Source organism: Esox lucius, chromosome 6 (genome assembly GCF_011004845.1).
Source record: "Esox lucius isolate fEsoLuc1 chromosome 6, fEsoLuc1.pri, whole genome shotgun sequence".
NCBI classification, from domain to species: domain Eukaryota; kingdom Metazoa; phylum Chordata; class Actinopteri; order Esociformes; family Esocidae; genus Esox; species Esox lucius.
The window spans coordinates 18,853,671-18,868,562 of record NC_047574.1 but is presented as its reverse complement, the minus strand read 5'-3'; the positions used below and the strand labels follow the sequence as shown (position 1 = coordinate 18,868,562).

Below are 14,892 nucleotides of genomic sequence, written 5' to 3'. Positions count from 1 at the left end.
ATCAAAGTCTTTCTGCACATTACTTTTCTTCCCCCACGGATTCCCTCAACCAGCTTGCGGAATGAAGGCATCTCTACCAATGAAAATGGTTGCATATCCTCTATGATGAAGTCAAACACCAGATTATTAACACAGCTTTGTGAGATATGTGGTTGTCCTGGTTGGAGTTTTGCTTGTTTTAAAGGTATATGGAATGGTCCTTCTGGGCCACCCAATGATGGCTGTTCATTTCTGCACTCCTCCATGTCACCTCCATGTCATCTGGCTGATTGCTATGCATCATCTGAAAGAAACAAGCTCAGAAAGTCATTACTATGCCAATTTTATGGCTTTCACTGTAATAAAATACAGTGCATAAAAGGTTGACTGCATTGAGTGTAGATGACTGCATTTATTATTTAATAGCATAATATTTTATTAAGATAAGTTTAGACTGTACTCCTATTCATTCTGACAGAATATAAAGAAATGCTTTTTGAGCGTGGTTCCGCTTTTAGAAAATACGGAAAAGCTGGTGTAAGCTAGAACGTTATCACGACACTACTGCTGAATAGGTTAATTTATAAATCCATAGTACAATATACAATCCTGGTCATGACAGCATCTTAAATTACTAACCGAGTGAAACCTTTTTTGAAATCTATCTAGCTATCTTTGCCAAGTAAGTTTCAATTGTGAAGACCTGCCTATTAAAACATAAACAAACGCTAAACTACAGTGCTGCATTAATAAACATGCCATTGTGCACTTGTTAAAACTGACAGCCTACAGGATTAAAACCAAAAGAGCAGCGGAGCATACCAGGTGATAATAATGACTGTGTCGAGCTTTAATACAGTAGTTGGCAAGCAAATTCAGAAACATAGCCAGGTTAGCTAGCCGGCTAATACTACTGTAGACAGCTAGCTTATTAGCCAAACAGGTAAACAGGGTTTGTCATCCTCCACGATTTTACAGATACATACATCTCAACAGATTAACAAGCAAGATAACCGGTTGAATTAGCTAGCTAGCCAGCTAGCCAACCTGTTTAGATAGCTTTTCAACTTGTTTTGTGGAGCAAGACCGTCTGTAATTAATGACAATAGCTGGCTGCGGCACAAACACACCAGCCAATGATTATCCTTACCTTCAAGTTCGAGGTGGATTCTTTGGCAGGCAGCACCTTCATCTTTGGCAAACACAACTTCCATTGAACTGTTATGTTCCTGCCCTTTTCATCTTTGAATATAAATTGATTGTTGAAACGCCAAGCGTGAAATGCACAACGTTGGTGGGCCATTCAGTTCAAGTTAATGTTAATGTTAAAGTAATAGTTAATGTTCCTTATTTCGCTATAAGGGCATAATGATAACGTTTTATCTCGCGCCTTTACAGCGACTGTGAATGGTCATTGACAAACAAGCGAATGAGAAAACATAAAATTCTGGAAATTAAGTTACATATTTATTTGTAGAAATAGCATCTGCATTTCAAAGTAATCTTAAAAGTAAACATATTGTTTCTCAAAAGTATCTGTAATCCGATTACATATTTTTTTCGTGTAACCGATTAGTTACTGTAATTGTGTAATCAGTTATTCCCCAACTCTGGGTATGTGACATTTCAAAACACATTTAAATGTTGGAATGTAATCAGCAAGTCGTTGCACACCACTGACCTGGAATACAGCTGTCTTTGGAGATCACCTGTCTGACAAGAGCTAATCATCAGCCTAGGGGATGTGCTGTACCATTACAAACATCTAAAGGGCTGCGAAACAACACAGTTGTGCATTAGATTATACATTCCTATCGGATGCAAATATTTGGTCCTTATTATTTTGTTTGTATTAAACAGTATATTCTAAGTAGTAGCAGGATTAGAAATCACAATATAGAAACGTTAAACAGACCCAGCCTTCATTCACTCTCCCAGAGTTATTTATCTCTCAAAAATCTTTCCTTTGCACGACTCTCCAAACCCCCACTGCCTCTCGCTTTCATTCTTCATATAACTGATTGGCAGCAACGGATGATTAGAGTTATCATTAAACTAAGAAGTCTCGTAGCAGTGTGGGAAGAAAAAAACAGCCTTAAGTTACAAACTGAAGTGTTTGTCTAGTCTGCAATCTAGACTAGAGATTATGTTTCTCAATGTATTCAAAGAACATATACATCTGTGGTTATTATATTCATTCTGAGGTGGTTATTGACAATAGCTACAGTTTATGTAATAAAAGCCTTGGAATATGAGTGCCTGCAGAAAGCTTTTTTTTTTTTTTACAGAAGTAGCAATGTAGTGGTCATGGTAGCAGTTCTATTGATGGTCAGGCAATGTTAAATTGGCACGATTGTACTCATCAAACTTAGCAATCTGATAATTGGACCTGTGTAAAATGCGGGGAACTAGCCTTACAACCACTGCACCGCAGCCGCTGAACTGTTGCCACTAACACCACCACTTCCACTGTTCCGACCCTACACCGCAATCCTGAAGCCGGTTGATGTGTTGTCTTGTAGGGGAGAGGTGGAAAAGGCAGTATCTACGTGTGGGCCTCTGGAGACGGTGGTAGCTATGACGACTGTAACTGCGACGGCTACGCCTCCAGCATGTGGACCATCTCCATCAACTCGGCCATCAACGATGGTCGCACGGCCCTGTATGACGAGAGCTGCTCTTCCACCCTCGCGTCCACCTTCAGCAACGGCCGCAAGAGGAACCCGGAGGCAGGAGTGGTGAGTGAAGAGGAGAGATAGCGCGACTGTGCATGTTGACCAAGTTAATCTCATTGTTATCCTCAGTACTCTGCAAACTGAGTGTTCTGATCCGTGCCATCTTCCCGATCTATTTGTAATCCATTTCCATCCTTGAATCGAACCCCACAAAGTCAAGGTTGTGTAATGGCACCGTCTTTTCAGACAACTCTTCATTGTTCTGTGCCGTTACAAGATATTCCTTATTCACTGAATTCTGAATACCTGTCCTTGCATGCAGGCATTCTCTATGATGGATTGATTGTTCTATCCTCTTTTGTTTGAGCAATTGCCAGAGATGAAAATGTTGCATTCCATAAATGTAGAGTATCTCAGCCCAGCAACAACAATACAAGCCAGGTTATAAATTATAAGCCTATGATTGCACTAGGAGAGGAGATCAGGAGGAGACTGAGGTGACTGATATGATCATGTGTTTGTCAATGTCTAACACAGTTTATCAACATCCGGAGCACTTGAAATATCTGCTTTTCCTTCAGACACAGGCAAAGACAGCTCACTATTTACTGTCCGCGATATAACCCAACTCATTGTCTACTCTTTGTGAATAATAAAGCAAAGACAGGGAGGATTTGGCATCTCCTTCATCTCTGCTTACAGTAAAACAGGACATACAATCAGAAATAACAGGAAGCAAGATTTACTATAGACTTTACGCTATATTTGACCAGTTTTCCTTGCCTGTGGATTGTATGTGGTGTGATTGAACCCCCTTTCCAAAAAAGTTGGGACGCTACATTACATAGAAAACAGATATAATTCTATATTCAATAGAAAATAGTACAATGACAATGTATCAAATGTTGAAACTGAAAAATGTTATTGTTCCTTGAAAAATATATGCCCACTTTGAATTTGATGCTAGCAACACGTTTCAAAAACAGCTGGGACTGGGGCATCAAAAGATTTGAAAAGTTGTGTAATACAAAAAAGAACCTGGTAGAAAATCTCATGACAAATTAGATTAATTGACAACAGGTCAGCAACATGATTGGGTATAAAAAGAAGTAAAGATGGGGAGAGGTTTACCACTCAGTGTAGGGACAAATAGTGCAACAATTTAAGAATAACGTTTCTCAATGTAAACTTGTAAAATGTTTGGGGATCTCATATTCTAATATCAATAAAAGAAAACCAACTCTACCATGCAAAGAAGAAATCCGACATAAACAAGATCCAGAAACACCACCACGTTCTCTGGGCCCGAGCTCATCTAAGATGGACTGAGACGAAGTGGAAAACTGACCTGTGGTATGACAAACCAAAATGTGAAATTATTTATGGACACCATGTCCTCCAGGCTAAAAAGGAAATGGACCACCCAGCTTGTTATCAGTGTGCAGTTCAAAAGCCAACATCCGTGATGGTATGGGGGTGCATTAGTGCACATGGCATGGGTGATGTGCACATCTGTGAATGCGCAATTAATGCTGAATAATACAGGTTTTGAAGCAACATATGCTGGCATCCAGACAACGTCTTTTTCAGGGAAGGCCATGCTTATTTCAGCAAGACATTCTGATTTTATTAGCATTTTATGCAGCATTCCAACTTTTTGGGAGATGGGGTTGTATTTCCCATGGTGAAAGCAAGCAGGACAGTTGAAGACTGGAGGCTGAATGAAGTAAATTTTTCTATTGATTTGTCATTTTTCTTTTGTTTATATCTTTTTTTTTTATTGTCATCCAAAACAAAATGATAGTCCAAACAGGTGGAAACTAAATTTACAAAGTCGGCTACCTGAAGGCTATATTGTCTGGACTACACTAATTGGGGGAGAGAATTAACACACATTAAGACTACCGTTCACAACTATATACATGCATAATGATGCCTGAAGTGAATCAATTGAGAGGGGCGGTGTTCTATCCCAGTAGCTGCTCATTGGAGACAGCTGGCAGGTGCTTTCTATGCTTAAATAGAAGGAGACACAAAGCAATCAGTAATCCCAGATGTAGGTAATTCAGAGTACCCTGATCGCCACCTCCCAGGAGAGGTCGCTGTTGATGTGTTTTTCCATTGACTGGCATCTGAACTCTAATAGTGGTTTGGAGTGAGTGACAGGAACAATGACAGAGTACAGACAGACTACAGCTATAACTGTCTGCTTTGTTGTTATTTTTGAATTTACCCAGGGAATTGTGTCGGCAGGCAGAGTTATCACAAGACAATGTATGAATCATCTAGGCCATAGATAGGGCTCTGAATGAAATTGAGAGACAGAGAGAGACAGAGAGAGACAGAGAGAGACAGAGAGAGACAGAGAGAGAGAGAGAGAGAGAGAGAGAGAGAGAGAAAAGAGATCTGTAACGACATCTTGGCTACCTGAAACAGGGCATCTTGGGTACCAACAGGGCATCTTGGCTACCTATAGGGCATCTCGGCTACTCGGTAGGGCATCTCGGCTACTTCAATATTTATAGGGCCTCTTTGCACTCTGGACTTTCTCATTCATGTCAATGGGCCATTACAGCTTTAGATGAAAAAATACACATATGACCAAAGAAACTTCCTTGTAAGATTACATATCTCTCCTGTCTATTTGTAATGATGCCCTGTAAACTACAAACCATTAAAACTAGAAATCTGTAATACAATTAAACTAAAACTAATTAACCTAACCCTAATTCACAAAACTAAATTGATGTTAATAGCTATTTTTGAACATTCTATGAGATGGTATTTGAAGTGTAGAGGACAAAAACATACCTTCATTGCTGTTAGAACCATGTCTTATCATTCCAATAGGGCAATTACCATAAATAACCCTGACTAGAAAAAAACTGGCAATGCTGCAAAAACAACAATTGGCGACATTTGGAAGTAATGGCAAAAGAAGCTTACCTTTAACCTGTTCAATACCCAAGATAATGTAACAAATCTACAAATTCATTATATGGGAGTATAAAATCCAACAACATCACACTAATATCTATAGGTTGGTACCAGATCAGATAATATTACGGAGGAATTATTTAGTTATAGATCCTGAAAACCAACCCGCAAGTTGAGACTATTGCTTCGAATATGTCACCTGGGAACTAATCTTGAAGGAGTTGCTGAAGTAGCTTACCTGTATCTTTATCTAAGGCCAAGATAAGGCCAGAAATCTATAGAATTCTTGATAACTATTTAATGACATTTTAGCTTAGCCACTTCACCCATTTCTTCAGAAATAGCCCACTGTTGACGTATCCAAAGCACCAGTCTCAACTGTTAAGCTTTCATATTTTTCACAGAGGTCAGGGGTTGTTCAATATGAATGAATTGAACAATTTCAAGGGTAATTTGCAGGATCCATAACATCAAAAGTCCACAGTAATATTGACTCATACTGTAATATCTTATAGATACAAGTGTCTAGTAAATAGGTTACCAGGTTGGAAATGTTACCTATTGTTGTTTTTGCTGCATTGTCTGCTTTGTGCATTTAGGGACATTTAAGAGAGGTCCTATTGGGTTGTAAAGGTATGATTATCTGAGAACATTAAAATGATGTTGTTTACATTTACACTTCTCATGCTATGTCATAGCATGTTCTAAATCACCAATCACTATACAGCTGGAAAAATAGAGTTAAGATATTGTTTTAGATCATTTTGTGAATTAGAGTTAGGGTTAGAATTTAGAGAGGTCTCTATTGGGATGTAAACGGATGATTATCGGACAAAAAACTAAAAAGGTAACTTCCATTCACACTTTACATTGTGTATAATACCAAATTCTACACCAAACATTAAACCTAAATTAGCGAAAACACAGTTTAGACAAAGTTTTAGTTAATTTTGTAAAACAGCGTTATGATTATGGTCTCCAAGATGCCCTATTTTCCTAAATCTTGTTATTTTCAGTATATTTTTCATAATATAACAAATATCTACAGTTGTTTGTAATGAATATGGATTGTATCTATTCATTTCCTATAATAAGTTAATCAATTCCCACAACAGATGAAGTGTTATAATAGAATTATCTGTATTTTTGGTCCATCTGATAGGGCCTCTGTGCTAGTTTGAAATGATCATAAATCCCGAAATAAACAGGAGAGTTCTAAGGAACATGCTGGCAAAGTTAGAAGTGTCTGACAGCATCAGGTCATGAACATTCTTTATCCACCTTTGCAAATTGTCTTCGAACATCATGTGGATGTACAATCATGCAATCTACCGAGATTATTTCCCCCCGTTTGAGACAAAAACAAAGAGAGAGAGAGAGATCTGTAACGGCATCTTGGCTACCTGAAACAGGGCATGTCGGCTACTTCAATATTTATAGAGGGACCATCTCTTGTTGATGTTTGTAAAAATGGTACTTCCAATCAATCTTTGCAGTCTTCTCCTGCCACTTGATCATTCAGTAAAGCTACTCAGTGCTTAGTAAAGGGAATATTCTGACAAATAAATGTGGGTTTCCAGTGTATTGATTATTATCAGATGTCGCTTTGACATGATAACTGTATTTGACTTTCGCTAGACGGCCAGGACAGTTGAGTGTGCCAGGAATTTCCTCTGGGGCTTCTTTCTCTCTGACTAATTAGATATGACCAATGGTTATCTGTAATTAAACTTCACATTATGAATCACGTTTGCAGAATAATTAGCATTCTTGTAGTCTCCACTATTCAGTTTAATTGCAAAGTACTATTCTCCTCTCATATGTTCCCCTCTTGTTGAATGTTGTTAGCTGATTAATATGACTACTGTTTCCATGGTTGTATTTTTGCAGGCCACCACTGACCTGTATGGAAACTGTACCCTTCGTCACTCCGGAACATCAGCAGCAGCTCCTGAAGCAGCCGGAGTGTTTGCCTTAGCGTTGGAGGCCAAGTATGTACTCGCACAACTGGAAATTTCTCTTTTTTATTTTAGTAATTTAGCAGACATTTGTATTTTTCAACTTTTTAGTTTGAGGGTCTAATAATCTTCCTCCATTTTGCTTCTTTTCTGACCGTTTCATGTCTTCTCAGAACCACTTATTTATCAAATTAGCTACTAGGCCTGCACACCCACACTATGAAAAAAGGGGGGACTCTGTAATCTTGCCTAGTTATTACAAAGTCTCATATAAATGATAACAATTTTATTTGGACCGACATGGGTTCTTTATTCTATATTTCAGTATACTGCTGAAAAACAAGCTTTATGTGTATTGAAGACTCAAAGTTTTATTATATACAGAGGAGCTCATATACATGAACATGAGTGACTCATTGCTAGCTGATGATGTAAGAAGCTTGATGATTCTCCCAGCTTGGCCAGCTGGGATTTATATGTCATGATACTGACGAGTCAACCAGAGAAACACCTTAGCCTTTAATTGATGCATAATACACCTTTTTGGGGGGTGCTAAGACCCCAACATTCCCATAAATTGTTTTTTTTTACATGAAAACTTTGCTATATTTGGTCCTCATGGACTAGAACATGTGAAATCCGCTAGTTAAGTCAATTGGCGCATGCAGGAATATAGTCCTGTATAATTCTAGAAAAGTACTATATTAGTAAAATAGTAATATTTCAAACCTTCTGTCTAAAAACAAGTGGAACGTACAAGGGTTCTTGATTTTACACACTCCTCACCCTGATTGTTTCCAATCCTTTTAACTCAGTCATTTAGTCATATTAAGGGCTGGTGATTATCTTCTCTATGCCATTAGCCAGTGGCGCAGACCAGGACTGTCTAAACAGGAGCTGTTTGCGTAGCACACAGTAATGATGTTAGTGTCAGGGGCGGCTCATGATAGCTTTGGCTGGGGGTACGAAGCTGGTGTGTGATAAGTGCCGAGTCCCTTTTAACTGGACAAACACACTTGAACTGTGTTGTGTCAGGATTCACTGACTGAACAAAGCCGTTGTTCCATGGAACAAATGAAATGTGCTGCCGGCTGTACCAATGTAGAGACCCTTTTATGTTCACACATCTGAAGCATTATCAGGTTGATTTAGGAAGTGCACCAGAATCCATTCACACTCATCTATTAAATGTTTGTATGATTAGTAACCTACAAGGGGAGATGATACACATGATTTGCTTGATTCTCTATGTTCTATTTTCCTATTCAGGGTTGTAGACATATAGTAATTATAGCTTAATTGGCAATATTATTTAGAACAGATCAATTGCAATGTTTTTATATTCCGCCCCATTTATGATAGTTATTTTAAATTGTAGTCATTTTTAGATGCTCAGATTGATTTATCGATTAGAGCATTCAAGCGAGTCAACCACATGTAAAAAACTGCTGTGATGAAATGTCTTACAAAATGCTAAAGCTATCATCTCTAAACAAGAAATAACATTCAAGAGCATTCCTTTAAAGTCATTTAAGTTTTTAAATAACCTTGAATTTTGTGGAAGGAATTGGTTTCCTCAATCCAATCCCTTATTGTCAAATTCAACTTTTCTAGAATGTGGCTGCCATGTACTCAGAACTTAACATACTGATATATTAGACACATTTCATGGTTTTGTTAAAATAATGTTCTTGTTTCCTGTTTCCTAAGGGTTAGGGGAATGTTTTCCTTAAGCTAATGCCAAAGAGGGTAGTTTTTACTGCTTTTTTGTATAATATTGATAGACGAAGGTAAAACTCTGTACTTAAACAAGAGTGGATTAGAAAAACACCTTAGAAATGTCAGCTGGGCTGTGTCCACCAGATCTAACACATCTGTTACCTCGTTTCCCTCTCTTTCCTTCTCACATCTCCCAAGTCCTGACCTGACGTGGAGAGACATGCAACATCTGTCCGTGCTGACCTCCAAGAGGAACCAGTTGCATGACGATCTGCACCAGTGGCGGAGGAACGGTGTGGGCCTGGAGTTTAACCACCTGTTTGGATACGGAGTGTTGGATGCTGGTGGCATGGTCAAGATGGCCAAGGAGTGGAAGACTGTCCCGGAACGTTTTCACTGCGTGGCTGGATCATTGCAGGAAGTCCAGTAAGTGATTGTATTCTGTTCATACCGAGAAAATCTCTGAAGTGACTAGAATTTATAATGCCATTTATGTGACGTTTTGATGTATTTGTTTGCAGCTATGTCCGCTATGGTACCTGACTGTGTCCTGTCCCAGCAGTTATAGATCTATTTTCTCAGCTCTTTTTGTCTTCAGAGTAAGCCTGTGGCTTACAATGTGCTCTGATGCTGATTACAGTGGCTTCAGCTTGTCAGTGCTGTGTGGGGTATGGCCTAAAGAAAGGATCCATAGCTAGTGGTTCCGTCTGCATATCTTCCCGTTCGTCTGTTCTTACTCATTTTCCTAACATATACACATACACACAGACACACATGCACACAGACACACATGCACACAAAGACACACACACACAAACACACATACACACAGACACACACAGAAGGTCTGATGATTTAGCACCCCTCCCTGTGGCCAATTGAAACAGTGCTTGTGAGTACTTTAAGTTCATCGCAATCCTGCTTGATGTTCAACTTATAAATGTTTCATGAATCCTTCATAATGCACATACAGAAATGTCTTGCAAAGAATCCATGACATAGTATACTTTGTGAGATATGACATACCTGGGTAAACATTTTGTTACTGAAAGTTGCTTTGGATAAATGTGTTGGCATATATTATATTGAATTAGTGCGAAACATTTGTAGAATGACAGGTTGTTCGGCAGGATGGTGCACACTCTAAATGTACTTCATATTAGTCACATTACCCCAAGAAACACTAACATTTATGAACACCCCCCAAAAGTCATGATTACATCACATCCAGTCATGATTACATCACATTTTACATATTAGTGGTCCCCCACATCAAATCCTCTTTCATAAATACCAGGCTAAACATGCTTTGAGAAGCCTTCATTTAATATGGATTATATGTCTTTTACTAGGCTGTTCTTATAGCTTCCTTTATAAAGCACAAGATGCATGGTTACAAGGTTATAAATGCTATTATTAAAAGGTTACTATAACACTCTTCATAATAAAAAATAAATACAAAAACCACTGTATAACATGGTGGGGCATGAAACAGTAATGCCACAATTATGAACCCTCATAAAGCGTGGAATACATTTAAATGTACTTTGTAACACATGTATGTAGCACCTATGAGAGCCTTATGGCAGCTATTGGAAACATTTATTAAGCTGTGCACCATTTAAAGTGGAACAGTAAATGGCTGATCTTTATGGCAAGAGGCATCATTCAACCATTTTGTTCAAATTAAGCCAATTGTGTCTGAATCTGAAGTAATAAAGTACTAACTTACAAAACGGATGGAGACAGAGCCACAGTTCCACTCCTGATTTAACAGTGGTGGACAATTAAATCACATTGCTTGCCACATCTTACCCTAGCAACACTGTGTGTAGGACGTAGTGGCGGGTGTTTAAGGACATCGTCTGGCAGTGAGTGGAGGTGTTGGCGGATTTTTGTTTGTGTGTGTGATTTGCCAAGTTCCCCTGTGCCGACCCTCCAACAGGATATCAACCCTTTAATTGTCCGTCCTAATCAGTGGTCCACAGTAGTGACGGCCACCGCAACGTGGCAGAATGGCAATTATCCCACGCCTCATCCACATAAAGGGTGTGTGTGTGTGTGTGTGTGTGTGTGTGCCAGCATGTCTCCATCAGAGGAGCCCAGTCATGTCATAGACAGTCAGTGCTGTGTGTGTGTGTGTGTGTGTGTAAAGATAAGGCTTGTATCTATGCTTCTGTAATGACAGCCTGTAAGTCCACGGTAGAAGAGGCAGGCTTGGAGCAGAACAACACAAAGCCATGGGGAACAGTGTCCCAGAAATCACCAACATTCATTAGTGTGGAAAGGCTTTTTTCTTAAGCACAGAAAAAGGATACAAAGAGAGCCTGCCCTTAGTGGCCTGAACACCTCTGCTGAATAGACACAGGGTGAAATGTGCTCAGCTCGTTTGTAGATGGTTAGAGTCAGACACAGTGCCATGGTCGTCTATAGATGGTTAGAGTCAGACACAGTGCCATGGTCATCTGTAGATGGTTAGAGTCAGACACAGTGCCATGTTTATCTGTAGATGGTTAGAGTCAGACACAGTGCCATGTTCATTTGTAGATGGTTAGAGTCAGACACAGTGCCATGGTCATCTGTAGATGGTTAGAGTCAGACACAGTGCCATGTTCATCTATAGATGGTTAGAGTCAGACACAGTGCCATGGTCATCTGTAGATGGTTAGAGTCAGACACAGTGCCATGTTCATCTGTAGATGGTTAGAGTCAGACACAGTGCCATGGTCATCTGTAGATGGTTAGAGTCAGACACAGTGCCATGGTCATCTGTAGATGGTTAGAGTCAGACACAGTGCCATGTTCATCTGTAGATGGTTAGAGTCAGACACAGTGCCATGTTCATCTATAGATGGTTAGAGTCAGACACAGTGCCATGGTCATCTGTAGATGGTTAGAGTCAGACACAGTGCCATGTTCATCTGTAGATGGTTAGAGTCAGACACAGTGCCATGGTCATCTGTAGATGGTTAGAGTCAGACACAGTGCCATGGTCATCTGTAGATGGTTAGAGTCAGACACAGTGCCATGTTCATCTGTAGATGGTTAGAGTCAGACACAGTGCCATGGTCATCTGTAGATGGTTAGAGTCAGACACAGTGCCATGTCCATCTGTAGATGGTTAGAGTCAGACACAGTGCCATGGTCATCTGTAGATGGTTAGAGTCAGACACAGTGCCATGTTCATCTGTAGATGGTTAGAGTCAGACACAGTGCCATGTTCATCTATAGATGGTTAGAGTCAGACACAGTGCCATGGTCATCTGTAGATGGTTAGAGTCAGACACAGTGCCATGTTCATCTGTAGATGGTTAGAGTCAGACACAGTGCCATGGTCATCTGTAGATGGTTAGAGTCAGACACAGTGCCATGGTCATCTGTAGATGGTTAGAGTCAGACACAGTGCCATGTTCATCTGTAGATGGTTAGAGTCAGACACAGTGCCATGGTCATCTGTAGATGGTTAGAGTCAGACACAGTGCCATGTCCATCTGTAGATGGTTAGAGTCAGACACAGTGCCATGGTCATCTGTAGATGGTTAGAGTCAGACACAGTGCCATGGTCATTTGTAGATGGTTAGAGTCAGACACAGTGCCATGTTCATCTGTAGATGGTTAGAGTCAGACACAGTGCCATGGTCATCTGTAGATGGTTAGAGTCAGACACAGTGCCATGTTTATCTGTAGATGGTTAGAGTCAGACACAGTGCCATGTTCATCTGTAGATGGTTAGAGTCAGACACAGTGCCATGGTCATCTGTAGATGGTTAGAGTCAGACACAGTGCCATGTTTATCTGTAGATGGTTAGAGTCAGACACAGTGCCATGTTCATCTGTAGATGGTTAGAGTCAGACACAGTGCCATGGTCATCTGTAGATGGTTAGAGTCAGACACAGTGCCATGGTCATTTGTAGATGGTTAGAGTCAGACACAGTGCCATGGTCATCTGTAGATGGTTAGAGTCAGACACAGTGCCATGGTCATCTGTAGATGGTTTGTGTCAGACACAGTACCATGTTCATCTGTAGATGGTTTGTGTCAGACAGTACCATGTTCATCTGTAGATGGTTAGAGTCAGACACAGTACCATGTTCATCTGTAGATGGTTTGTGTCAGAAACAGTGCCATGGTCATCTTCAACCATAGTAGATGTTTATGTCTTTAGTGTCATGATACCTATTATGGATTCAGTAGTTTGTCTTCTTCCTTTCCCTGTTCAACAATCTGTGATCTCCAATCTGACCTACCACCCTGTTTCAATGCAATGACATCAAATGGGCTCAGGACAGCTGAAGATGAAGACATGGCCAAGCCATTCCTCTTTTTCACGTGGAGGTCAAACCAAGATGTTTGTTAGGTCACTGATATTGGCTAACAATCAGTTTGCTTATTGCGGGCACCTGGCCAGCCTGAGGGAGTCGCAACAGCTCAGTAAGACAAGGAAATCCCTGCTGACCATCTAATAATGTGCATGTTTCATTTTTGAAAATATGCATTTCATTATACAGAAAACTGTATTATGTGACATTACTAAAAGCTGTAGTTAGGTTTGTGTCTTCAGAGTTTGTGCCTGTGTGTGTGTTTGTTTTTGTGTTGTGATGTGTTGTTTTATCAGGACTTTAATCTGATTTCATAGCTTGGGTCATGAAATGTAGTTATTATTGTCGGCGAATGTAGTGTAGCTACCCATGTGGACAGATGTCATGATTATATATTTAGTAGTTTATTGTTGCCCTTTAGCGACATCTGTTTAATACCTGATAAGACTTCATCTGAGCGTTCAATTCAATGCCAGCGGCTCATCCATTTACTGCATGCTGCAAAAATCACAAGATATTGAGAGGTTGCTGTTTCTAACACCCAACAAGGTACAGAACGCCTGACATTTAACCCGAATTGTTCCCAGGTCATTGCTGTAAGTAAGAATGTCTCTCTTGTGAAATAACATAATATAAATTAAATGAAATATACTGTATATCATTACTGCAATACCCCGTACAACTGACGCAGTTTTCTTAGGGGAAAGATGGCACAGATGCCAGAATGGTCCCCGTTTGAAGTAGGAAGCATTTTTTTATCTGACTGTGGCACTATAGGATCTATACTGTCTTGTCAACGTCTAAAATCACAGAGCAGCTATCCTGGTTTAAAGAGAGGTATTTATAATACAATAGATCTGGATAGCCCTTCTGATAGTGGAGAGTGTAGCACGCATACACACATACACACACCTTGTTTTCACAACTTATTAGAACTTTCCTTTTTTTGTTCAAAAACCTATTTTCCCAAATCTCTTTTTGTAACCTTTATACTAACCACAAAACTATAAATCTAACCCATAAGCCTTTGAAAGAGATTTTGAAAAGTGGGTAGTTTCATATTTTCTATGTAATGAAAGGACATTTTGGTGACTTTTGGCTCTTAGAAAATGAAGGAACCCAATTATCTGCTGCTTATGTTCAGCCCAACTCCTTTGGACAAAAGTCTGGCCACTTTAGTGGGATTTGGGGGTTTTGCCCTTGGTTGGACTGGTCTCTCCCTTCTGATGACTCTGTTCTCGTCTCCTTTGTGTGGTTTACGACCATAGGGATTAATTATTGCTAAACATTATGTGATGAGATGC

The 14,892-nt window shown here is 39.7% G+C and overlaps 1 protein-coding gene across 1 annotated transcript in view; it reads left to right on the top strand.

The window, feature by feature from the left end:
• pcsk2 (proprotein convertase subtilisin/kexin type 2) overlaps nucleotides 1-14,892 on the top strand; it is a 57,732-nt gene that overhangs the window by 38,121 nt on the left and 4,719 nt on the right. The window contains exons 9-11 of the mRNA XM_020047685.2: nucleotides 2,502-2,717; nucleotides 7,482-7,582; nucleotides 9,467-9,694. Of these exons, the coding sequence (XP_019903244.1) occupies nucleotides 2,502-2,717; nucleotides 7,482-7,582; nucleotides 9,467-9,694 (545 nt within the window). The remainder of the gene's footprint in view (nucleotides 1-2,501; nucleotides 2,718-7,481; nucleotides 7,583-9,466; nucleotides 9,695-14,892) is intronic.